The 26,847-nt window shown below is 47.4% G+C and overlaps 1 protein-coding gene across 1 annotated transcript in view; it reads right to left on the reverse strand.

The window, feature by feature from the left end:
• FSTL1 (follistatin like 1) overlaps positions 1-21,217 on the reverse strand; it is a 49,387-nt gene extending 28,170 nt beyond the window's left edge. The window contains exons 1-2 of the mRNA XM_055002776.1: positions 21,126-21,217; positions 20,970-21,032 (exon numbers count right to left, since the gene is read on the reverse strand). Coding sequence (XP_054858751.1) covers positions 20,970-21,032; positions 21,126-21,128 — 66 coding nt within the window. The 5' untranslated portion in view covers positions 21,129-21,217. The remainder of the gene's footprint in view (positions 1-20,969; positions 21,033-21,125) is intronic.
• Between the last annotated feature and the right edge of the window lie 5,630 nt (positions 21,218-26,847).

Genomic DNA, 26,847 nt, shown 5'->3' on the forward strand with positions numbered 1-26,847 from the left:
AAGCTAAATATTAAAGTATACACAAGAGTTACTAAGTAATTAAAGAACAATGGGTCAACTAAATTTACAATCATGGACAGAACTACAGCTAACAATGTATCTACATCATAGAAGTAGGAACAGTTTGGGATGGATGACGTGGAATGTTGCCTCTTTTCTTGCTATAAAGTCAATTATAGGTTGCCATGTTTCAGCAAAATCAGAGATATATTGGTCTGACTCGATTGGCTTTTGTTGATCTCGAATTTTCTCCATTACAAATATGTCCCCTATCTTCTTGTACCAATCAGATAACAAAGGGAGTTTACTGCTGTTCCAAGCTGCCACAATGACTAAGCAGGCAGCAGCATGTAAAAATGCTATTAGGTTAAGTCTTAACTAGGGTATACTTGTATTTTGAAAGAAATTCAACAACAGTACTTCTGGCTTAAAAGGAATTAGACATGTTGTAGTAGTAAAAAAAAGGGGGGGGAAGGGATATATAAAATCTTAACCCTCCCTGTGAAGGCTGTCCATCCTGTTTTAAATGTGTATGGATTTGTATATGTTTTTATTGTATTTTGTATTTTAATATGTTGTTATCCACCCTGAGCCCGCTCGTGGGGAGGGCGGAATAGAAATTTGAATTAGACAGACAGACAGACAGACAGACAGACAGACAGACAGAGGGCTTTTTTTCAGCTGGAACACGGTAGAGCGGTGTTCCGGAACCTCTTGAAAATGGTCACATGGCTGGTGGCCCCGCCCCCTGATCTCCAGACAGAGGGGAACTGAGATTGCGCTCGGTGGCGTGGAGGGCAATCTAAACTCCCCTCTATCTGGAGATCAGGGGGCGGGGCCACCAGCCATGTGACCATTTTCTCCGAGGGCAACCCACTGAGTTCCACCACTTCTTTTCCCAGACAAAAAGCCCAGGATGGATGGATGGATGGATATTTGAGTCCAAATTAGACACCAGAATGATCGGATATTCTTAAAAAACTGGGTGGGCACCATGAAAAGTGTTAGCGAGCGCCATGTTGGGGATCCCTACCTTAGCCACTAGATCACAGTATCCAGGCAAAGGCCAGCATAAGCAAAGTTAATGAGCTATACAACACTTGGTGTCACCCGTATATGCATGACACCCAGTCCCCAAATGACAATCTCGTGACATAGTCACCTGATATAGATATTAAATAACCATGTTGGAAGGGCTGTCCCTTGAGGCATCTCCCACATGGGAACTCCAAGTTGTTCACTTGACCCCCTTCAACGCTAACTCTCTGTGTTAAAATGGCTTCATTCATCAGTGCCCTGCTCTCATCACACTCGCCAAACAATTTAACAAGATAGAGCAACTGACTGTAGCAAAGGCTTCTGACTGGTCCAACAAAACCAGCACTGCCTCAATCTATTTTTAAGTAGAGGGTTATCCATCACAGCAAAAAATGCCCCAAAACTTTTATCAGAGAGTGATCCAACCAGGGGCTTATTCTCCAATATGCTCACCAGATCACCCCAAATCTGCTTGGTGCAAAAAAAGTATGTGTAATGGATGACCTGTGTTGGGTCCCAAATAACAGAGATTCCCCCCTGTATATGAATATGTGCCAATGGCAAAATTAACATCTTACATACATAACAGGTCAATCCTAGAATTTCAGGAAAAATGGAAAACATTTTTTGATTATGCTGCTGAAAATTAAGAAAAACTAAGAACAATTATTAGTAAAATCGATTAGTTATCAAATTAGTAATTTCAAATGTTGACTATAAATATATTTTAATATAAGTAAGTAAGGGGATGGTAGGGAGAAATACTTTGTGGTTTATATATCCTGTTATATATAGTTATCTTTGATTTATACATCTATGTATCCTTTTTTCTTTCTGTATCCCCTTTTATTATTATTATTTTTTATTATTTTGTTTTTCAAAATGAAATACATTTTATGGTTTTTTAAAAAAACAAAACAAAAGATTCCCCCCTGCCTCCAGGTCTGGTGTGGGTCTTCAGGGTTGGAGGCAGAGAAGCATCCAACAGAAACTATCAAATTAGCACAGGTAAAGGTAAAGGTCCACCCCCCCATGGGGGGACGTCGCATCACGATGTTTTCTTGGCAGACTTTTTGTTACGGGGTGGTTTGCCATTGCCTTCCCCAGTCATCTACACTTTACCCCCAGGAAACTGGGTACTCATTTTACCGACCTCGGAAGGATGGAAGGCTGAGTCAACCTTGAGCCTGCTACCTGAACCCGGCTTCCGCCAGGATCAAACTCAGGTTGTGAGCAGAGCTTGGGCTGCAGTACTGCCGCTTACCACTCTGCGCCACGGGGCTGCAGAAAGCTATGGAAATGCCATCCCTTTGGTATGGGTCTGGAGGGTGATGGACTGGAAAAAAGCAAGAGAGAATCCTGAAAATGGTAGTCACAGAAGGAGGAGAGCCACATTTCACTTACCAAACCTCAGCCCTCTCACCCTGAGGAAAAGGCCCAGCCTACAAGGGGTGGACCCAAGCAGTTTGCAATTTCAGCCTAAGGAAAATTTTCTTCTCTCAGGAAACACTTTGCTGAGTGGAATGTATGTTGCAAGGGATTCTGGGGCACACTTTAGGATGTACAATCAATTTAAGGGATGCTTTCACTTATTCCACTTCTAGGAATTTTGGGAAGGTTCTTTCTTCAATTCTTATAACCGTTTACAAAATCAAGAATGCTGAGGAAAAAGTGAATAGATTCTTTCTCCCATGAAAGAGCCAGCCAATTCAACTGAAGAGCAGATGTGGGACAAAGAAAGAACTTCTTGATATAATGCTTAATTAATTTACTGTCATAAGATAAGGGAATGGCCATAGCCCAGGTGGCTGTAAAAAGCGACTGTGTACATCGTTTTGGAAAGAGGGTAGCTCTAACTGTGACTGACAGTCTGGGTAACTAAGGGGAATCTCCACATTCAAAGGTTCAAAGTTTGTCATTACATGTGACTCAGGCAAATTATACTTTGCACAAACCAGAGACGGTCTAGAAACCAGAAATGAAAATCATGAGAAAAATGTGTTTTCCAGTTCTTGGTTCCAAGCAAATTTTGTATGTGACAGTAAACGTCCAAAATACAAGAGACAGGAGAGTTAAGCGGGGATTTTGAACACACGGTGAAGGGAGAGAAAGCATGCAAGACTAAGGGTTAAACTAGACATGCAGGTTTTTCAAAGAGTTGGGTCTGGGATCCCCAGCCACACAACAGCTTCGAGATCCCCAGCCATACAGCAGCTTCGGGGAATGGCTGATAAAAAATAATGGAGAGCCTGAACAGCCTCTGAATGTCTCTACGGAGGGCGGCTTCCCCCCCTCCCCAGCCATTTCCCCATGTCAAAATAGCACTGGAGGGAATTTTTTCCTGTTTTTTTTCTGCTCCACACCTCCTCCCCCCACGGAGGCATTCCGAGTCTGTTGGGGCTTTCCTTTGTTATTTGACAACCATTCCCCCAAAGCTGCTGTGTGGTTGAGGGAACTTGAGCTGGGTTCCCCAGACCCAGCTCTCTAAAAAGCTGTACGTCTAGCTTGGCCCCAGCACTTAGGTACATGCTAGACTCGCTGGCATCTGTGGTTTGGCCACTGCATGTGAATGAAGCAACAGAAAGATAGCATGTCAAAGGCTTACCCGTCTTCTCACCAATATACTTATTTTCTATATGTAAGGAATTATTTTTGCATGGAAAAACTCAAGAGTTTTGGCCTAGCTTTCTCCCGGCACACTCATTTTCTTTGAGGAAGGCATTATTTTCATGTGTGTGGGGGTTCATTTAATCACAAGAGTTCCCACGCGCACAAAGAAGTGGTATAGTCCAGATGTAAGAAGCAAGGGAAATACAGAAAAGTTAGTTTCAGGTGGGCAGCCCAGTTGATCTACAATAGAATAGCATCCGGTAGCATCTTAACAACCAAAAAGATTTCCAGGATATAAGCTTTCAAGAGTCAAAGCTCCCTTCATCAGATACAAGTAGAAATGGGAATCGTTGATCCTTTATTCCTGAGCTGGTGTTGCAAAGAAGGACCACAGAATGCCAAGGTACAAAATCAGCTTGATTAGAGCAGGGGAGAAATGCTCAGAAATGCAGAAAGTTAGTACCTGCTGTGAAATAAGAATTTTGTGTCCCTATTCAGCCCTGGAGGAGGGGGTCCATTGTTCTGAATTTGGGAATGAACAGAGAAAAACTGTTCTCTGGTTTCCAAGCACGTTTCCACATGGCATTACCATGGTGACAGAAAATGTAAGACTACTAATACGGAGTTTCAAGACGGAGTTAGCGGAATTCATGTTTTCCTTCCGAATACCAGGCAAAGGCGTTTTGGAAGAGAGACTGAGGCGGCAGCTAAGTCCCAAGGCAGGAAGACCCAGCCTGTGTGTTATGTCTCCATAGGTTAATGCGAGTATTCAACTGCTTGCTGTGGGGCCTTCTGCTCTTCTCCCAGGCATGCTTGGTTTGGACCAGAAAGAGGACGGCAGTAACACCGACTGATTTCCACGACAGTCTGAGCAAAAGGAAAAGAGGAGTGGGGGAAGGGGCATGGGGCTCTGAGACTGTTTGTTCAAGTGTCCAACTTTGCCAAAGTTTTCTTTGCATGACACAGTTTTTCCCCCACCCTGTTTCAGTTTGAGAACCAGCTAAAAACTCCACCCGCCTTACATATTCTTGGCTCTCTCACTCACTTAAAAACAGCTGCAAAATGCACCGGAGGGGGGGGGGGAAGCATGCCTATCCAATTGGATCTCAAGTCTCCAGGAGGTTGGCCAGTAAGTGCATACCAGAAAGACTCAGACAAGGTTGCGGTGGGGGAAACTGGCATTTGAAAAGCCCAAGAGCCTCCCTGAGGACTTATCTGTGGACCTACTGAATCAGCAAACATTGTTCTCCCATTTTGTCAGTGGACTGCAATGCCCTGAAAAGAGAGAAGAGACCAAACGCGCGCCAAGAGGCAAGCCACAGCCACGGTCCTTCTTCTCTCAGCAGCTTTTCTATCAGCCACTAAATATTCCACAAACAACGAAGGCAGCTGAGGTTCCTTTCCCCTCCATTCTCCTACTGGAGGGGTTTAAAAAGGGGTTTGACAGATTCATGGAGGAGATGTCCATCAATGACTATGAGCAGGGCTTTTTTTCAGGGGGAACGCGGGGGAACGGAGTTCCGGCACCTCTTGAAAATGGTCACATGGCTGGTGGCCCCGCCCCCTGATCTCCAGACAGAGTTGAGATTGCCCTCCGTGCCGCCAAGCGGCACGGAGGGCCATCTCAACTCCCCTCTGTCTGGAGATCAGGGGGCGGGGCCACCAGCCATGTGACCATTTTCAAGAGGTGCCGGAACTCCATTCCCCCGCGTTCCAGCTGAAAAAAAGCCCTGGCGACGAGCCACGGTGACTAAAGGGAATCTCCAGATACAGAGGCAGCAAACTTCAGAACACCAGTCCTAGGATGCAAGTATCAGGGGGAAGTCCTGTCCTCTATGCCCTGCTGGTCTGGCCCTCCAGGGCAATTGGTTAGCCGCTGTGTGAGACAGGATGCTGGACAGGATGGGCCACTGGTCTGACCCAGCAGTCTCTTCTTATGTACTAAAGGAATCTTAAAATACTCTAACATTCTTCAAAACACAATCCTTTTTATTGTTGAAGGCTTTCACAGCTGGAGAATGTTAGCTGTTGTAGATTTTCTGGGCCAAGACCACGGCCATACAGCCCGGAAAATCTACAACAACAATCCTTTTTGTTTCTCCTGTTCCCTATCATATTCACACTAATTATCTGAAACAGGATTACTGAGGATCTAAATTTCAATGCCCGGATTACATAATAACCTATCCCCTCGCATAATTTTGCAGATTGGACCGTTATTTGTACAAAGGCCCACATAAGTGCTTTGAATCAGCATATTCTTGAAATTCTCAGAGTCTGTCTACATGAGACATTTTACACAGGGACACTCAAGTGTAGGGAGATACAATGATAGCCAGGAAGCGTAGTTTAAAAAGACAGAACCAGCAGAGATCGCTCCTCAGAGAGTTTGTTCATTTCATTGTTGCCTCCACAAAGGCTCTGTCAATTTCATCTCCCCTTCCTGGAGGAGAAGATGAAATTAACAAACTCTGAGGAGTGATCGCTGCCAGCTCTGTCTTTTAAAACTATCCTCGTGTGTGTGTGTGTGTGTGTGTGTGTGTGTGTGTGTGTGTGTGTGTGAGAGAGAGAGAGAGAGAGAGAGAGAGAGAGAGAGAGAGAGAGAGAGAGAGAGAGAGAGAGAGAGAGAGAGAGAGAGAGAAGTCGCCTCTGACCTATGGTGATGCTATGAAGGGAAGACTTCCAGAATGTCCTATCATTAACAGACTTGCTCAGATCCTGCAAATTGGAGGACGTGGCTTCTTTGATTGAGTCAAGCCATCTCGTTTGACAGAATCTTCGGCTGTGTATTTTTAAACTACGCATCCCAGCTAACATTGCATCTCCCTACACATGAGTGTACCCATCTAAGCTGTCTCGTGTAGAGAGACTCAGAAGCACCAGCGTAGCAAGCTATCAGTCTCAGATCACTTTGCAAAACTTTGGCTCCTCCTCCTCTTCCCCACTCAATCTTGAGTTCCATTCATTTTCCAAGAAACTGCCCAAGGCCATCTTAAAGCCGAATGTCAACTGGCAGCGCTACAGAAAAACTAAATGCTGGACTATTTATTTTACTTATTTCATTTCTCATCTGCTTTTCTTCTATAAGCTCAGGGTGAATGGCAAAATATTTTTAAAAATTCACTCCGATAGCATAAAACATCCAATAATGCTGCTGCCTAAGATTCCAGAATTAGAAAACAATACAAACAGAAAACTGTCTAAGGCATGACATGCCATAATGAAGAAAGTAGATTACAAAAGTAGAAGTGCAGTAAAAGCAATAAACATTGCAATATATCATGATCCTCTTCCCTTATAAAAGCACTTTCCCAGACTATATTGCAATTCCATATGCCCTCCTCAACATTTTGTACATACTGCAGAATTAGAGAAGTGTGGGGGCCTTCTTGGCCTCCTCAGGCAGGCCATTCTGCTAGGTGGGGGCCACCACAGAGAATGCACGTGAATGGGCAGTTGGTCCCCCGCTGGGAAGAGAAATGGGGTATACATTTATTTACTTATTTTGTTTATTCAGGGATGGTCAACTAAAAAAGATGGGACTTTGCTCGAGGATTGCTCATTCTCCAACCACTGGGTAATTTTGCCCAATTTGGTTTTGACTGATACTTTATATCTAGTATATAAGCTAAATTTAATTTCCAGCTACATTCATATAAAGACTACATTGTTCTATGCAGCAAATTATTGTTCAGTTTTCAATCTGCCCTTTTGGGGGAAATGATCAAGAGAATGGAGGAAGTTCAACTCCATGTTTTTCCAGATAATGCACCTGCTGGTTTTAGGTCAGGATATGGGGCAGGGATGGTGCTGGCGGAGAGTTTTACGGTTACCACAAATGGCCAAAAAGACAAGTCAGTGGGTTCTAGATCAAATCAAGCCTGAATTCTCCCTAGAAGCGAAAATGACAAAACTGAGGCTATCGTACTTTGGTCACATCATGAGAAGACAAGACTCTGGAAACGTCAATAATGCAAGGAAAAGTGGAAGGCAGAAGGAAAAGAGGAAGACCCAAAACAAGATGGCTAGACTCAATAAAAGAAGCCACGTCCTCCAGGTTGCAAGATCTGAGCAAGTCTGTCAATGATAGGGCGTTTTGGAGGTATTTCATTCATAGGGTCACCATAAGTCAGAGGTGACTTGATGGCTCATAACAACATATGGCTCAGGTGGCTTTAGTTGATAGCCTCTATTTAAATGTGGACAAGGGCTATGTCTTTTGGTTGATGTTGAATTTATCAGCAGCCTTTGATATGGTGGACCATGTCATCCTGTTAAGATATTTGAGGATTGAAGTAGGTATTAAGGGATAAGATTGGGAATGATTCACATTGTTCCTGCTGTATCAGAACAGTGTTGCTGTCAGTTATATGAGATTTGCCTTGTGGGGTCCCCCATGCTGTTTCATCTTCATGTGAAGCTCTTGGGAGCAGACATTCACAGTTTTGGAGTTGAGCGTCATCACCCCCCATCTTTCTTTGTCCAGACCGCCCAGAGCTGTGGAGCCATTCTGCAACGAGGGTGAGTGAACGAGTTCAAATTTAAATCCCAACAAGACATACATAATGCTGGTTGGGAATGCTGAGGTCTAGGATGGTACTGGAATCCCCACATTCAATGGGTATCACTTAATCTGGAGGGCAGCTCCCTACTTTGATCCGCCTGATTTGGCCACTTAGGGCCTTTCTGCTTAGTCAAATTACAGCAGTTCAGATTCCGCTCTGCTTCTCATGATCACCAGAGTTCTGCACGTATAAGGGAGGCATAAGATGTAGAATCGAATGTTCTGCACCATGGTAACTTCATGCTTATGAACTGCACTGTACATGGGCTTGCCAATAAAGACTATTTAGAAATTCCAGCTGGTATTTCCCACTGGTGCTCAGTTACTATCAGGATCTCAGTGGCTTATACAAATCAAAAAGAGTCCAGTAGCACCTTTAAGACTAACTAACTTTATTGTAGCATAAGCTTTCAAGAATCAGTTCTCTTTGTCAGATGCATCTGACGAAGAGAACTGTGATTCTCGAAAGCTTATGCTACAATAAAGTTGGTTAGTCTTAAAGGTGCTACTGGACTCTTTTTGATTTTGCTACTACAGATTAACACGGTTAACTCCTCTGGATCTTATACAAATCAGCATGTCTAATTCTCAACATGGTCCATCTGTGGATACTTAAATCCACAGACCAGGGCTATGTAGGTACAAGAGAGATCTTTCTACACACCTGGGGAGGGATACCCAGGTTTGCAGAAGAACTCTAAAACTTAGGATAACATAGAGGGGGTTTCAGTCCCCCAGAAAACAGATGATCATTATCTGCACAGGCGCAGACAACATGCCTCTGTTAGCTTGCCATGGGAGCTGGGGGGGGGGGAACAGGGTTGCACTTACCTGTAACTGTTGTTCATCGAGGTCTTCTGTGCAGGCACACATGGGACTACACACACGCGCAGGCATGCCGATTTGGAGGGGTTTTTAGCTTAAATCACCACCAGGGGGCACTCTTGCCTCCCACTGCACATGCGCAGCCGATTCCTGCTGAAAACAGCCCCTTGGGAGGTGGGGCGCCCCCTGCTACCCTCAGTCCCCATTCGCCGCTGTACTCTCCAGGTGAGTAGAAGAGCCTTAGCGGGGAAGGAAGGAGGGTATGCGTGCCTGCACAGAAGACCTCGATGAACAAGTTACAGGTAAGTGCAACCTTGTTTTTCATCTTTGGTCGTCTTGTGCAGCCCCACATGGGAGTTTAAGAAGCTGTTTACCTGGGTGGCGGAATTTTCTTCTCTCGCAGGAAAATCAACTGGAGCACTGCTGCACCCACCGCTGCCTCCTTTCTGTCAAGGATGTTCAAGGTGTAGTGCTTGATGAAGGTGTCAGTCAATGACTATGTTGCTGTTCTGCAGATGTCTTGGACTGGCACCCCTCTGAGCAGGGCTGCTGACGATGCCTGCGACCTGGCGGAATGTGCATGCACTTCTAGGGGGCAAGGTAAATTAGCATTTTTGTAACACAACTTTATTGTCTGCACCACCCATCTGGCTATAGTCTGTGCACTCTCTTTCCTTTGTTAGATCCAGAAAAACAAATAAAAGAGTTGTGAGTCTATCTTAAATGGTTTGGTGCAATCCACATAGAAAAGAATCGCTCTTCTGACATCCAAATTGTGTACGGCTTTTTCTGCCTCATCTGATTGATTACGAAAAAAGACAGGCAACGTTATCTCCTGGGCCATATGAAACTTTGAAGCAACTCTTGGTAAGAAATCCAATTTTGTCCTTAACACTACTTTTTCTGGGTGAATTTTTAGGAAGGCCGGTTCGACACTTAGTGCTGCTACCTCACTCACCCTTCTTGCTGACGTGATAGCCACTAACAAGGCGATGTGCATAGACAATAACCTTAGATGGCATGTTGCTAATGGCTCAAAGGGTTTCCCTAACAGTTTTGTTAAAACCAATTGCAGGGACCATTGAGGTACTACTCTCCTAGTAGGTGGAAACATGTTGTTCAGGCCCTTCATAAACATCTTAGCCGTATAGTGGGAGTAAACTCTCTTATTATCAACGGGGGCATGGAACGCCGAAATTGCTGCTAAATACACTTTAACTGACAAATTTGATAAACCTTTCTGTTTAAGTTATAACAAGAACTCCAGTATATTAGCTAATGTGCAATCAGTAGCACTTAAGTTTCTCCCTTCTGTCCATGTTCTGAATCTTTCTCATTTCAGTCTATAGAATTGCCTCGTTGACAACCTTCTAGCATTCAAGATGACCTGTGCTACACTCTCAGTGAGTGTTCCGTCGGCACCACTAACCATGCCGTCAGTTTGCGTTTCGATGTGTTGTGATGGAGAATCCCCCACCAGGACAGGAGATCCGTTGCCTTAGGTAAGTGGCAGAGTTGGTTCGTTAGTCTCATTAGTCTGTGGAACCAGGGTTGCCTGGGCCAGTACGGGGCTGTCACAATCGCTCTTGTGTTCTCTGTTTGGAGTTTGCTTACTACCTTGGCTAGTAATGGAATCAGTGGAAATGCATACTAAAAATGGTCTGACTGATGTAACTGGAATGCATCTCCTAATGAACAACAACAACATTCGATTTATATACCGCCCTTCAGGACAACTTAATGCCCACTCAGAGCGGTTTACAAAGTATGTTATTATTATCCCCCCAACAAAACACCCTGTGAGGTGGGTGGGGCTGATAGAGCTCCTAGAAGCTGTGACTGACCTAAGGTCACCCAGCTGGCTACAAGTGGAGGAGTAGGGAATCAAACCTGGTTCTCCAGATTAGAGTCCTGTGCTCTTAACCACGACACCAAACTGGATCTCGGCCTTGGCCTCCTCTTGAACAAAATAAGTCAGCCTTTTGGTTTTCTCGTGTCATGAATAGATCTATGTCTGGAAAACCCTACCTTTGAAAGAAAGAGTTTATATAAGAGTCCTTTACAGACCATTTGTGAGGGCTGTCTCCCAACCAGCCGAGGTGATCTGCGATGGTGTTGTCTACCCCTGGTATATGCACTGTGTGTAACTGTACTCTGTGATCCACCGCCCAATTCCAAATTGCTATGGCTTCCCTGCACAGACTCCTGGATGTGGTGCCCCCCTGCTTGTTGATATAAAACATGGCAATTGAATTGTCTGTGAGGATTAGGATGGATTTTCCTCTCACCACATCTGAGAATGAGATTAAGGCATAATGGATCGCTTTTAGCTTTAGCAGATTAATATGATATTCCTTCTCAGCGTCATCCCATGTACCGTGGGCGTAAAGGTCTCTGCAATGTGCCCCCCATCCTAAGTTGGAGGCATCTGTAATGATGGACACTTCAGAGTCGTGTCCAAACGGGACCCCTTCTAGCAGGTGTGCATCTATCACCCACCACTGTAAGGATCTTATTACTCTCCCAGGGATGTTGAGTTTCTTGTCTTGTGGTATCACAGCTGTAACTCCCTCATTCTTAACCTAGAAAGGGGAACCACTGCCGTGGTCAATGCCATGAATCCTAACACGGTTTGGATTTTCCTTGCTGTCTGAAAGCTGCACCTTTGGAACAACCTAACCAGACCTTTTATTTTTTGTATCCTTTCTACAGGTAAAAAAGCTTTGTTTGTTATGCCATCTAAGAGTGCCCCTATAAAATGGACCTTCCTTGCAGGAGTCAAATTGGATTTTTTCTGATTAATGAACAGACCCAGCTGCAAACAGGTATGTAGAGTTAGTTGAACCTGCTTGTGTTGAACCTGTTAGTTGAACCTGCCCGTGATTAGCCAGTCATTGAGGTAGGGGTAGATACAGCAATTCTGTGTCCTTAAATAGGCAATGACCACCACTATGCACTTAGTGAATACATGGGGCGCTGTGGATAACCCAAATGGTAAGACGCGATATTGATACACCTTCCTATCATAAATGAACCTTAAGAACTTCCTATGCGTCTCAAAAATGGAGACGTGAAAGTACGTGTCCCTAAAGTCAAGTACAGCAAACAAAAAATTTGGTATAATCAGTGTCATGACTGTATGCAATGTGGTCGTGTGAAATTTATGAGTAGTAATAAACTCATTTAGTTCCCGTAGCTCCAGTATTGGGCTATGTCCCCCATCCTTCCATCCTTCTTGTCTACCATTAAAAAACTTGAGTAGAAATCTAGGTCAGATTCCCCTTCAGGCAGTTGTTGTACCGCACCCTTGTCCAGCATAGCTTTAAGTTCTGTTTCCAATTCAGAACATTTTTGAGAATCTGAGAAATTAGGATGACCCAGACACGGGGAACTTTTAAACTCTGTTTTATAACCATTTTTAACAATTTTGAGAACCCAGACATCCATGGTAATGCGGCACCAAACTAAATAATAAGAACGAAGCCTTTCCCCAAAGAGAGGGTCTGGCCCCTGTTCTAGTCAGAACTGCTTCTGACTCTGGGGCTGCTCCTTACAGTGATGGAGTTGTGACCCCTGTCTCAACCTATGGGCTTGCTTCTTTCTCGCAAAATTTTATTTATTTACTTATCTACATCAAAGGACTGTACCTTTCTTGGTAAATGTCCGTATCAATGTCCGACTCTGATAGCTGGAAGGCCGTCCTCAAGCTTGAGAAAGAGTGTTGTCTCCTCACAGGTGCAGGGGATGGTTCCCTGGACATCATGTTCATGAAGAAAGCTCTTCCCGTATCTACCTCATAGTGTGGTCTTTCTCGCTGGTACCATGCATTCCCTCCCTCGGGAAGCATCGGGATATTTGTCTTCCATGGGGAATTTCGCCCTCCTCCTCTGATGAGAGGGCTGATTACAACCTGGATTGTAACAAAGGATACTTCGAGCAAGGTGAAGGGGTAGGAGGGGGGTCAATCACCAACACCTCCTCATCCACCCAGCTCCTACTTGGTGATGTTCTAGGGGGTTCTGAGTGCTTGGTCTTTGTTCTCTTCCTTGGAGGTTCTCCCTCCTTGGCACTCAGATCTGCTTGTAGGGTCGCTGGAATGGGTGTCGCTATCAGTCCTTCAACTTTGATTGTCAGATTCTAGTCATCAGATCCAATCGTGTGGGAGATCTCGATTCCAAATCAAATGGTCGGGTTCAGGTCGGATCTGGGCAGCTGGATACCTTGAGAGAAACTGATGGAGCTCGACTCCGAGGTGTCTTCAACCCCAACGGGCTGGGTCGTGGAGTCAAGGATCAGAATCGATGGGGACCTCGGATCTAACGATTCGGCATCAGCCACTTGGGTTTGGGTTTTTTGCCTTCAGCGAGGGGCCCGCTACTGCTAGAGCTTTCTCCCATAATGAAGCCTTCAGTCGACCGTCTCTCTCTGCTCGGGCTTTAGAAGTAAAGCTCAGGCAGTGTTTGCATGGTTGAATATTGTGCCCTTCTCCCAAGCACATCAGGCAAAGGGAGTGCCCATTGGTTTTTGTCATTTGTGCAATGCTTAAAAAGAGCCTTCTCCAGCATCCTAAGTTGATCTGCTCCAAGATAAGAGAAATTGCTACTTATCTAGAACTCGAACGGCTAAGAACCTCTTCCAACGGTGACAAAAGAGGAACTGAGGGTAGCAGGAAGGGCCCCCCATCCAAGGGGCTGTTTTCGGCAGGAAGCAGCCACGCACACGCAGTAGGAGGCGAGGGCACCCCCGGCGGAGATTTAAGCTAAAACCCCTCCAAATTGGCAGGCCTGCGTGTGTGTAGTCCCATGTGGGACTGCGTAAGAAGACCAAAGATGAACCGCGGCTACCATCAGAGCCAGAAAGCCAGAAGAGGTGGTAAAGCTGCCATTGCTACCACCCCATCACATCCACCATTACCCCCCACAGAACAGCGTGGGATGGGCAAACAGGCAGAGTGACGATTGGGAGGGCAGAACACCAGGGAGAGGAGGCAGGAAGGCAGAGTGGGAAGAGGGGTGGGCAATTCCCCTTTTCTGACAAGTTTTTGAGAGTAAGTTTGGGGTAGCAGTTAAGAGCGGCAGGACTCTAATCTGGAGAGCCAGGTTTGATTCCTCACTCCTTCACTTGAGGCTGGGTGACCTTGGGTCATTCACAGCTCTTTCAGAGCTCTCTCAGCCCCATGCACCTCACAGGGTGATTGTTGTGAGGATAATAACATACGTTGTAAACCGCTGAGTAGGCATTAAGTTGTCCTAAAGGGCGGTATATAAATCAAATGTCGTTATTGTGGGTCCCTGCAGGGATGGAAAAAGTAGGAACCCCCAAAGATGGACAGACAAGTAAACTAAGGGGAGCAGGATAGGATTCCCCCCATGGGTCTCCCATGTCCTCACCTGATATCTATTCTGCAGTCACTACTTTGGTTACCAGTTAGCCAGTGGATACAGTTCAAAGTACTGATTATCACTTACAAAACCCTTCATGGCCAAGGGCCATTTCTCCTGATATGCACCACTGTGACCGCTTTGCTCATTTGAGCAGGGCCTTCTAAACGAGACCTCCTGTCAATGGGCAAGATCAACACCTGCCTGTACCTGAGCACTCTGTGGCGGCTCCCACCTGGTGGGCTGGTTTGTCTGAGGAGGTCAGGAATGCTCCTACACTACGAGGTTCTGCAGACTGTGTAAAATGGAACTGTTCAGGAGGGTGTTCTCATAAAATCAGGACGTTCCCTCCCACACTCCCTACAGCCCCACAGAACATAAGAATTGGTCAGGAAGACATCTGTATAATGTCATAAGCTGATTCCGCACACGTTGGATAATGCACTTTAGCAACCGTTTGGAAGTGGATTTTTTGTTTCACACACGAAAAATTCAGTTCCAAATGATCTCTAAAGAGGATTGGAAGTGCATTAGCCATCGTGTGCGGAACCAGTCATTGTTAGTATCTGGTGGTGGAGAGTGCCCTCAAGTCATAGCTGACTTATGGCGACCCCTGCTGGGGCTTTCAAGGAAAGTGAGAAGCAGAGGTGCCTTGCCATTGCCTGCCCCTGCAGCCCTGGTCTCCATTAGAGGTATCCCATCCAATTACTGGCCAAGGCCGACCCTGCCGAGCTCCTGAGATCTGACCAGAACAGGCTCACCTGGGCTATCCCGTTCTATGTTCATATTATGCCAATGAGATGCCTTCTGCCTCTTTTGTAGTGAACATCCAGCTTTATGAAAAACTCAGGGAGCTTAAAAGCTTGCTCGCCATTTCTGTGATGTTTTCATTGATCTTAACAAGAACTGTTTCTTTGGACGTTTTGTTTCGAGAGCCGATTAAACACTGCAGTGCCACAGCGAGCACCTTCTGTACATGAGACAGACAGACAACACTTGAATAAGACTGTCTGAAGCCTAGTCCTCCTGACTACTTCGTGGATGTGATTTTAAAAAACGAAGTCTAGCTAACAGGAGCCCTACTGCTTTGGCGGGAGGGAAGGAGACATGGGACAGCCCGATCTTGGCAGCTCTCGGGAGCTAAGCAGGGTCAGTACTTGCATGGGAGACCACCAAGGAAGACTCTGCAGAGGAAGGCCATGGCAAGCCACCTCTGCTTCTCACTTGCCTTGAAAGCCCCAGCAGGGGTCACCGTAAGTCAGTTATGACTCGATTATATGTTACACATAATGACTTTGGCAGAGAAGATTCCAGGGAGTCTGGTTATAGACTATTTTCTTATGCAAAAGAAACAATTTGCTGATCAAAGGTATCCTTGTTCACCTCCACCCCCTTCCTTCCACCTCCAGCTGTCCCAATAACAGCTCCAAGATGCCGTAATATAGGGAGGGCTTATGATGCCCGCATTCTGATGGGAAGGACACATTTCCCAGTCTCCCATCAGCACCTTTCTTCTAAATCCCAGTCCCACCCACAGTGAATTCTTTCTCTGTTACACACCGGAGAGATTTTTTCACACAGCAGTTAACTATTTTTCACATAGCGCTGAGGTTTTAAAAGCGGCTTAACTGCAAAAAAGACAAAAAAGAAGCATTTCTGTGTGGCAAGTTGAGCACACCAGTTGCAGAATTAATCTAAAATGAGAAAAGACTAAAGAATCTTAAAGACTAACTGATTCATTGTGGAACAAACTTTTGTGGGTTTCACCCCACCCCACATCCTAGTTGTATGAAGGTTTGAGGACACTCTGTATACGTTTGATGAAGTGGATGTCATAATAAATCTAGATCCAGAGGAGTTAGCCGTGTTAGTCTGCAGTAGCAAAACAGAAAAGAGTCCAGTAGCGCCTTTAAGACTAACCAGCTTTACTGCAGCATAAGCTTTCGAGAACCACAGTTCTCCATGCATCTGACGAAGAGAACTGTGGTTCTCGAAAGCTTATGCTACAGTAAAGCTGGTTAGTCTTAAAGGTGCTACTGGACTCTTTTCTATAATAAATCTATCATCATAAAGCTATGATGGCGCCACAAGGCTCTTTTTCGTTATTGTAGCAAAAAGACTAGCACCATGCCTACACACATGGAATCTGTATGGATCTGTAAATATGACAAAGGACACCTCTGCAGCAGGGAATTTTGACGAATGCACAAAAGCATCCCAGGAGCGTTCACTAATGGAACGAGCTCAACCTCCAGTTATGCCTGCTGGGTGGGGACACAGTGCTATCCTGCTGGAAAAATTCACACACGTGTAGCAACACCCTTTCACTGACAGAAGACCACTGGCACAACCCTTCTGCTTGCAGCATGCTAGTATCCCAAAAGGCAAAAAGTGGGCAGTGCTGGAGATCACAAGGCATAAGACGAACCGAGCTCAGGAGGGATTCTAGGTTTGCTCAGGGCTTGTTCCCACACCGTGCAGCAGCCAACAACTGTTATACAAGGCAATGAAAAAATCACACCCATGGGAATCAATGGAGACTCCAGACTGTCATCTCACCCACACCACCTCCCTCTCTACCCCCTTTACCCCAGCAGAGGATGGTGTTTTGATGCATACGTGCATAAAAATGTAAACTGCAGTCTTCAAAACCAGCCCCTCTAGGAGCTGGAGGTGGAGGGAGAACTGATTTAGAACAGCAAAACAAATGGAAGTGGAAGGGTTAGACTCACCCCTTCTTTCTCTACACAGCCCTGAGACAAACTGAGGCCGCAATATCCTGCAATTTGCGTTGAATGGAAGCCTGAGCTCTAACTCTGCAGCTAATAATGACACACCATCAGGGACTCAGACTTACGCATCAGCCAGGGAGTAAAGATCCTACCTCTCAAGATACACAGCGTGGGACAGCAACCTTAGGCCCACAGAACTTAAAGAACACATGGCAGCTGCTGACGAGCACAATGGTGAAGGGACTCTTTGTACAAACAGCCAAACTCACAATAAGGCGAGAAAGGGAGAATGCTAATTCAGAACCCTACAGGCATCCTGCTCAGCCCCAGCACTTTAGACAGAAAAACCGACCAGGTACACCAACTCTACTACTGCAACTGCAGCTGCAAGCACTCCACACATGTAAGAACGGATGCAGGTTGCAAACCAAAGCAGGACACCTCCAGTACCCTCTACCCCCATCCCAAGGTCCTCAGGATATGCAGAACACTGAAACATCAATGGTCTCCCTTGCATTACGGGGAAAGCATGGAGCGGCTTAAAAGTATAAAAGCCTAGACTCCCCAAATGGATGGAACTATGGATGGAAGTGGCTGAAGTGCATCCCACAAGAGGACCCAGGTTAAACACGTATCTTATAGAAAGGGAGGTCCCCGCTGGACTGAAATGCCCAAATGCACACCAACTCCCATCACACATCATCAGATACAATGAGGGAATATAGCCACCTTTCTCCTCCTCTCACACTAGCCCTAACACGGTTATTGCAGAGAAAAAGTGGAACAGCTATTTTGGTCCGCGCAAAATCTAAAAACAAGAACAAGATCACTCTTAATACCTTTTATTAGGGCAGATTGTTTTGTGTCAATTTGGTTCATCTTAATAAAAAGGTATTACATGGATTTCTTTCTTGTTTTTGTATTGCATGGCGCAAAGACCTTCCAACGTGGCACCTGCGAGTGTCAAGGCACTCAGGGGAGAGCTTCTTGGCATCTGCTTGCTCCTTGTGTCTATGGACTTTTTGGAAGCTGACCACATGGGTAGCAAAGTGCTTGACCTTCTCCCAGGCAGGCATGCCACAGCAATGCACCCCCGCCCCCAAAAAACCCCTGGCCATCTTTTTTTCCCCTGCATTCTGCAATAAGTCTAAAAAGTCTATTATAAATTCTGGACGTTGTATACTGTAAGTCTCACGTGTCGCAATATGGCCAAGCTTCAGAAAAATATGGTATCAAATGGCGGAACTTTTCAACCAAGTAAGGACAAGTTGAGTGAACGTGAAGTCAGTAAAGTATGCTTTTTTCCTCCTATGGGATGTTTTCTGAAAATAAAAATCACTACCGTATCAAACATAGAAGAGGCTCCCTGAACTACAGTAAAAAGTTGGTTAATTGGGGGGGGACAGGAGGAATCTCAAGAGAGAGAAAGATGAATAAAGAAAACAGAACTGGGGTGGGGTGATGTTTTATTTTTAAAAGGGAAGGGGAAGTTGGTTGGAGTTTTTTTTATTGCGTAGGATTGCAATTGCATTCTGGAAAAGGTAAACAACATAAACAACCTTTTGCTATCATCTCAGCAGGAGGCTCAAGTAATTCTGTGATTTTCCATTTCAAAAAACAAGGCAATTTCATAATTAAAATAAAAAACAGTTTAAGAGAGCAGTTAAGACACAAACTCACTGATGCACCAAAAGACAGGGAATTTGAGAGGTCAGACTTCCATCTGAATTCCTGAGCTATTTGCACACATGATATAACAGTCTGACATTTCCTGCTCCCTTAATAAAAGTCTGGCTCCTGGCATTTATACTCTCTTTTAGCTCCGGTTCTCTGCAGGTTACAGGTATAACATTGAACCCAAAGTCAGAGCTATCTGTTTACTAAGAATCTGGTTAATTTTGAAATGAATTAAGGAATGAGCATTCTTTAGCAATACCAATTTTGCAAACAACATACAAGAACAATGGCAAATGTAACCACATGGCGCCTGTGTTCTACATAAACACACGTCTGCCTGTGCAACATCTGTACTTCTCAGGGAACAATGAAGGTGCCCTTAAGCTGGCAGCCTTAATTTACAATTTCCATGGGGTTTGGGGGGGGGAAGCATGTGTGAACTCACGAAGGCCTTAATTCCGCTCTCTGAAATGGAACTTTTTCATTTTGGAGCAGCAGAACAGGCGAGACTGAATGTATCCATTAGCATGAGCAACCAATTCAACCATGATTTGCACATGAAACCAGCCTTTGAATGCCTCCTGGAAAGCCAGGGAGCCACAGGAAGGGAGCATGCCTGCACAGCCTGTGAAGAAACGGGAGGAGCCAGTTTGGTGCAGTGGTTAAGAGCGGCAGGACTCTAATCTGGAGAGCCAGGTTTGGTTCCTCACTCCTCCACTTGAAGCCAGGTGGGTGACCTTGGGTCAGTCACAGCTCTCTCAGAGCTCTCTCAGCCTCACAGGGTGATTGTCTTGAGGACAACATAACACAGTAACTGCTCTGAGTGTGGTATTAAGTTGTTCTGAAGGGTGGTATATAAACTGAATGTTGTTATTGTTATTATTCAGCCAGCCCTCAGAGGGGAAAGACTGGGATGGTGCTGAACCCTCCTGTTTGAGGCCTGCCCTACAGGGGGTGGGAGCCAAATCCAGCCACTCTTCTCCCTCCAGGCTACAAATAATAACAACAACATTTATATACCGCCCTTCAGGACAACTTAAAGCCACACTCAGAGCGGCTTACTAAGTATTTTATATTATCCTCATGACAGGAGATGCAAAAAGCCATCGAGCAGGTTGGACATTATCTATGGCTTTTTGCATCTCCTGGGATCTGAAAGATGCAAAACAGTTAGCCGTGTTAGTCTGTAGCTGCAAAATAGTAAAGAGTCCAGTAGCAACTTTAAGAACCACAGCTTTCTTCGTCAGATGCATCATCAGCTTTTGAGAACCACAGCTCTAATGATGCATCTGACGAAGACAGCGGTGGTTCTCGAAACCTGACAACGCATCTGACGAAGAGAGCTGTGGTTCTCGAAAGCTTATGCAACAATAAAGTTGGAAGGTCTTAATGGTGCGACTGGACTCTTTACTTGTTTGGGATCTGAAAGTCATCCTCTCCATTCCTGGTAATCCTACCTCGGCTGTAACCCCATTAAGGAATCATTTTCCCCCCAAGAAAGAAAAGACGGCATTTATTGTTTTACTCCGAGCCAAATCCTGCCGGCTCGGAGCGGGCTCGGCCATCTGCAGTTAATCTCCGCGAAGGGAAGGAATGCGAGCGGAGAAGCGGGCCGGGGCCGACCCGCCGGGCCCTTCCGCCCCGCAGCTGCAGGCTCCGTCCTCCCTCCCGCCCGCCCGCAGCAGCTTGAGCTTGTTGGCCTCCGAAATCACTTCCACATTTCCCAGCCGGGAGGCGCAAATACTTTGCCTCTGACCTCACTTTCCGGGAGGGAGGGAGGCCCCGGCCGGGCAGCCCCCAGCCCGCCGCCTCCGGGCCACGAAGCCCGCGGCTCTTCCCAGCGCTCCGGCCGGACGGCGCAGGAGGGCGGCGGGGGCCCAGCCGAGCCGAGCGGGGGCCGCCCCGAGGAGCCCGAAGGCGCTCCCCGGGGAAGACGCGCAACTTTCTTTCGCCGCACGCTTCGCCGGCCCCTGCCCGCCGCCGCGCGCGGCTGCTCGCCCTTCCCTCCCGAGCGCGCCAGCGGCTTCCCGGCGACCCCCCTCCCCCCGGGCGCCCCTTTTGTCTCCGGAGCGGGCGTCGGCCTGGCCCCTGCGGACCCCCAGCCCGGCCCGGTCCCGTCCGGCGCGCAGCGGCGTCTCCTACCTCCGCCTGCAGCCCGGACGCGATTCCTGCCAGGACGACCAACACCGAGAGGCTCTGGCGGAGCTGCCGGGGAGGAAGCAGAGAGAGAGAGAGAGAGCGGTGAGGGCCTCGCCGGCTTCCCCACCCCGGCCCGGCCCGGCCCGGCGCCCCCCTCACCATCTTGTCCCGCGTCTTCCCTCCGGGCGGCGGACGAGGATGCTCTCGGCGGCTGCACTGGAGAGGCGAGTCCCTCCGCGCGCCACCCCGCCCGCCCGCAGCTCCTCCCCGCCGCCCCTCTCCGCCTGCCCGCCCGCCCGCCCGCCCCCTCGCGGCCCAGACGGGGCGGCCGGGCCTGCGGGCTGATGCGGGGAGGGGCCGGGCCTGCGCGGGACCCCCTTTCCGCCCGGGCCGAGCCCGCTCTCCGCATCAGGGCGAACCAGCCGGCTCTGCGCCGGCCTCCGGGTCCTGAGGCTGCCCCGGCCCCGGGTCCCAGCGCGCTTAGGCGTCCCCTCTGCAGCGAGGCCAGGCGAAGCCCCTGGGTTTCGGGGGACCTCGCCTGGAGGCCGGGGACGAGCTGAGGCCCACCTGGCGCAGGGGAGGGGCCGGGCAGGAGGGACAGACCGGGAGAGCCGCGTCTCCCCGGACCGCAGAAGCTAGGCAGGCTCGGCCTTGAACGGGAGACCTCCAGAGGAGACCAGGGCTGCAGAGGCCGGCGATGGCAAAGCACCTCTGTCGGTCTCCTGCCCTGAAAACCCCGTAAGAGGTCGCCCGTAAGGCAGCTATGACTTGAGGGCGGGATTTCATTTTTCAGGAGTGACAGAGAGGTCTGGGAGGTCTCAGTGTCTTGGGGTGGCCGATGTCAGACCCCTCCCCCCATCTCTGTTCTGACACCTACTAATGACTGCAGCTAGTAGGTCAGGAGGATGTCAGAGCCAGAACGCAAAAGCCTAGAACAGCAGTTAATACACAACAGTACAATAGAACACATTCACAAATCCTGCAGGCAGGCAGATGCGCCTTATTAAGGTGCATTCCAGTACCTAACTGTTTTGCACAAAAAGGGCCTGAAATGCCCACTTCTGAGCATGGCTGCGAATTGATGTGCTGAGCCACAAAAGTTCCACAGAATCCACGTTCCAGTACCGATCCCATGAGTCTTACACAGAAAGGGCTGCATGAAAAATGGCAGGAGATATGCTTGTCTTCAGGACTCATGCAGCTGGCTGGTGTTCTGTATCCTTCCTCTCCTCTTCTTCTTTGAGAAGAAGTGGGATAAAAATGGCTGTAAAGCTCTGGTCTCCCCCCCCCCCGCCCTCCCAGTACCTGTCTTGTTCCTCTGGTTCCCACATGCAGAAGCCGGAGGTTGGAGAATAGACTGCACCGCTTCTGACTGTGGTGGGGAGAGGATTCTAGTTTTGAATATTCCTTTGCATAAATGTTCCCTGAAAACAGAAAACCAGTAGAGCACGCAGAAAGCTTTTATACCTTCTGTTTTCTTGCAGTACCTTTTCTGCTTGCAGAGTGTTTTTCACGCATGTTCCAAAATGCAGTCTTTGCCCTCAGTCTCAGCTGGTGCCAGTCAGCCATTCTATCACTGTTGCAATCGTTCCTAATATCCCACAGGCATGAGACCTTTCAAGAGGTTTACACAACAATGAATGGTGTGGGGAAAGTGGATGGAGAGAAGTTGGTGTCCAGGGCTGGTTGCACCATCCATCACCAGCTGCATCCTCATGGTCAGCTGATTGGCAGGGCCATGTCTGTCCCACCCCCCTGGTAATGACGGATAACTGGGGCCAAGTCTCTTAGCCTGAAGATGTATCAGGGGTCACTGCTGGCATCTGGAGTGGCCAGCAGCAGGCTGACGAATTGCCAAGCAACGGAACTCTTGTGAAATTCCTTATAAGGTCACAGGTTGGGGGGGGGGTCAGGAATTAGGGTTGCCAACTCCAGGTTAGGAAATTTCTGGAGATTTGGGGGTGGAGTCTGGAAAGGGTGAGGTTTGGGGTGGGGAGGGACCTCAGTGGAGTATAATGCCGTAGAATCTACCCTCCAAGGAAGCCTTTTCCTCCAGGGGTAATTGGAGATCAGTTGCAATTCTGGGCGGTCTCCAGACCCCACATGGCGTTTGGCAACCCTACAAGAGCATGCGGGGGCTGCTGGGAGCTGAATAAGCTCTATGATAGCCAACTCCAACTTCAGACATTTCTGGAAATTTAGGGACCGTGCATGGGAATGGAGGCATTTCAGCTCAGCATATTGTCCACTCTTGGAAGGTGCCATTTCCTCCAGGGGAAGCTGATCTCGGTAGCTGGTGCTCTTAACCCATTGGTCTCGCAGTCTGTGGCTCAGCTGGAGAACTGGCACTATTCAGTTCAAGAGATGCATGCCCAGGTGTTGAGACCAGCCCTGGCCCTGCTGTGGTAAGAGGAGGAAAACTCATTAGAGAGAAAAACTCCCCAAGGGAGAAGGAGTCCCCCCCCCCCACTGCCTAAGATCTGCAGAGGGAGACTGTTACCTGAATTGGTCTCCTTGCAAATAGAATTGTGGGAGAATTAGCAGCAAGGAAGATGGCTATGCAAGAGGTGGTAACTACGGGATCTTTTCCACCAATTTTTATGGAGTCCCTTCCCAATTAGCAGACAAGGCTGGTGCTTTAAATTCAAAGAGCAATCTTATTGAAGAGGAAAAACACATGCACAGACAGGAGTAATCAATAAAATGGTTACACACACAGAGAGTCTTAGGATGCTAGTCAGAAGGTGGAATAGAGGGAGGGAGGGGAAAGTATATCTACCTATCCTGAAGAGTAGGAAGTGAGCAACTTCAAATGTCCAGCATCCTTGGCCAAGAGAGCAAGAGACTTAGGGTAACCTCAGGGGAGCAGCACTTCAGATCTAATAAGTGTGCCCTACTCGATTTGAATGGGGCAAGGGTACTACTCTTGTAGGGTAAAATGTGCCCTGATGTGGGAGAGCCCACCTAGCCGTTGGAACAAAGATTCCATTGGTCAATTCCTGGGAATAACAATGGTTTGATTACCTTGATTGCTAGCTGCTGGGGTGTGTGAAAGAGAATGCAAAGTTTCTCCTTGGAACTGCACAAAAGGGGCAGTTTGTTAATGGAATCCACTGGAGCTGATTAATGTAGTTGTGGAATGTACCTTTCCCAGGAATGAATTATAAGAGCTTATGAATGCTAATTGATTTTCTCAGTCATGGGCAGAAGATCTCATCATGGAAGGAGGGGAAAGGAATGTGTTAAGTGGGATGACTCTGCGAGACCTTTGTTGCTCTGGATTCCTTTCAGAGCTGGGGAGACTGTAAAACTAATCACCACTGGTCACTCTGCATTTATATGCGGCATTCCATTCATGCCTGGGTCTCCCAGGTGGTACTCAGCAACTGCTGGCTGGAATTTCACTGTTTGCAAGCCAAACTGCATTTTAATCCAGAGGCCTTGTGATATTATATCATAGGTGGCTATATTAAATAGCTATTAAAGATGGCGGAGACCAAGCCAACTGGTTACAAGACCTCTTGCCCCCTCCAGAGCATCAGGCTTCCATTCTCAACCAGTGGAATGGGCAGATCAAGAACTTCTTGACTGAGCCCACCTGCTTCCCTCATCCCCACAGGGTCCATCAGCCCCCCACCCCCAAAGCAGAGAAGGCAGATGGTGAAGGAGTTCGAAGCCTTCCACACTCCACTCTCACTCATGAGCACTGTAGATCCAGATGACAGCAAGGACCCAGCTCCGGCTACAGGAAAGGGTGGGGGCTCTCTCTTTGTTCAGGGGATTGGTGCAGCCTCTAGCCACTAGCTCAAGATTGCCTGGGAAGTCCCTGCTAAAAGGGTTTCCAGGCCCTTGCTGTCTCTTGTGGATTTCTCCAGATCCCAGCTCCAAAGGAGTCAGGTGGCTTGATCTTGGCTACCTGCCTGTGATTTTGTGCCTTCCCACTTGGCAGGCTAAGAACAGAACTGGACCCTGAGGACCTCTTCACGGAGCTAGATCAAGATGGGTAGCCATGTTAGTCTGTGTGTACAGTGAAAAAGAGTAAGAGACCAGTAGCATCTTTAAGACTAATAACACCTTTTTAAAAACTAACAAAAATGGACTCATATTCTAGCTGTATCAGAAGAAGTGAGCTGTGTCTCACAAAAGCTCATACCCTACAATAAATTTTGTTAGTCTTATAAGTGCTACTGGTCTCTTGCTCTTATCTAGTGAGGGCTTCTTGTTGACTCCATCTCCTGCCGCAGCCATTTTGTTGACTCCGTCTCCTGCACCCACCACCCTGCATCAATTCCAAAACTGCCCACAAGGTCAAAAAGGTTTGGGACCCCTGCCATACAGTCCACCCTCCAAAGCTTCCATTTCTTCCAGGGGAGCAGCTCTCTATAGTCTGGGGATCAGCTGTATGGTGGGGAATTTAATAAGTGATGTGTGTGACTTGAAGGATAAAATATGTCAGACATTAGAATCGCTAGAATCTGACATCATTAGTCACTCCGTTTTTTATTGTGGCTCACTAGTCGCAAACAAGCACAACTCGATCCAGGGTGAAGCTTTGTCAGATTAATAAATCTTAAGCGGGCCTGCGACCTGCCCGCCATGCTCAGTGATGTCTTTTACTTTGGGGAGGGGGGGCGGGATAGATAGTGTGTAGTTCTGCTGTTCCCTTGCTATTTTCTCTGCCATTGCTACCCTGCACTCAGCTGGTTTATCTAGAGGTGTGGGGGTGGATGGAGCTCGAGGCGCCTGAGAACCAGCTGAATGACCTTGGAGCTTACATCTCTTTCCCCTTCCAGCTTTCCCATGAGAAAACGTGCACCAAGACTAACGGACTTCTGCACGAAAAAGGGGGAGGAGAGAGGAGGGTATAACTAGCCCACTGGGCCTTGCTCTGGTATTCCTGGCAATTGCTTTGTACTGTGCTCTAATGGTGGTAATCTCTTAATAAAGACCTTTAACTCATCCAGCCTCGTCTGATGAAGTGAAGTAGTCCAGGAGAATCCCCGGGCAGAGCCTGACAATAAAGAGCTACATTTACTTCTTCTGCAGCGTCATCACAGTTCTTCCTTGGTCTGGCCAACCAAGTTTTAGGATTCCATAAAGCTGGTAACAACAAATTCAGGAAGGAATTGAACAGTATGAAGGGATAGGAAACTAGGGTAAAGAAGAAATTCAGTGGAATGGACAGTCTTTATCAGTGTGTCGTAAATGTGCTGTGAACGATAAGCCACGATAAGCCACCGTTTTGCTTGTGGTATCCTTGTTCCACCCAGTGCTTCCATTCTCAGGTACACACTGCAGTGGTGTGTACAAGTCCACCAAACTTCCTCTCCGCAGAAGGGAGGCTGGAAGTCCCTTTGTAAGGAAAAATACTTGATTTCAGGACAACTTAACACCCACTCACAGCAGTTTGCATAGTGTGTTACGATTATCTTCACAACAATCACCCTGTGAGGTGGGTGGGGCTGAGAGAGCTCTGAGAGAGCTGTGACTGACCCAAGGTCACCCAGCTGGCTTCAAGCGGAGGAGTGGAGAATCAGATTAGAGTCCTGCCACTCTTACAGGGCAATCCTAAGGACACTTTCCTGGGAGTAAGTGTCATTGAATAGACCTGAGTAGGATTCCGAGTAGACCTGCTCAGGATTGCTCTCTTAATCACCAAACTGGCTTGGAGTGGCCTTTGACTGGCCTCAGGACTTCAGACCAGGTGACGTGCAGATAGTTCAATGTCTCCTGGCCTCTTTGGGATACTCTGAGCCCCGGAAGGCGAGATTTGAAGCAGCATTAAGGGAGTGTGTTTGCTCACTTACAAAAGGAAGAGGTCACAATTAGCTCTGGGATATAGCATTTGGTTTGGTAGTAATAGGAGTACATTTTGTCTTTG

The sequence above is a fragment of the Eublepharis macularius genome, chromosome 18 (genome assembly GCF_028583425.1).
Source record: "Eublepharis macularius isolate TG4126 chromosome 18, MPM_Emac_v1.0, whole genome shotgun sequence".
Taxonomy (NCBI): domain Eukaryota; kingdom Metazoa; phylum Chordata; class Lepidosauria; order Squamata; family Eublepharidae; genus Eublepharis; species Eublepharis macularius.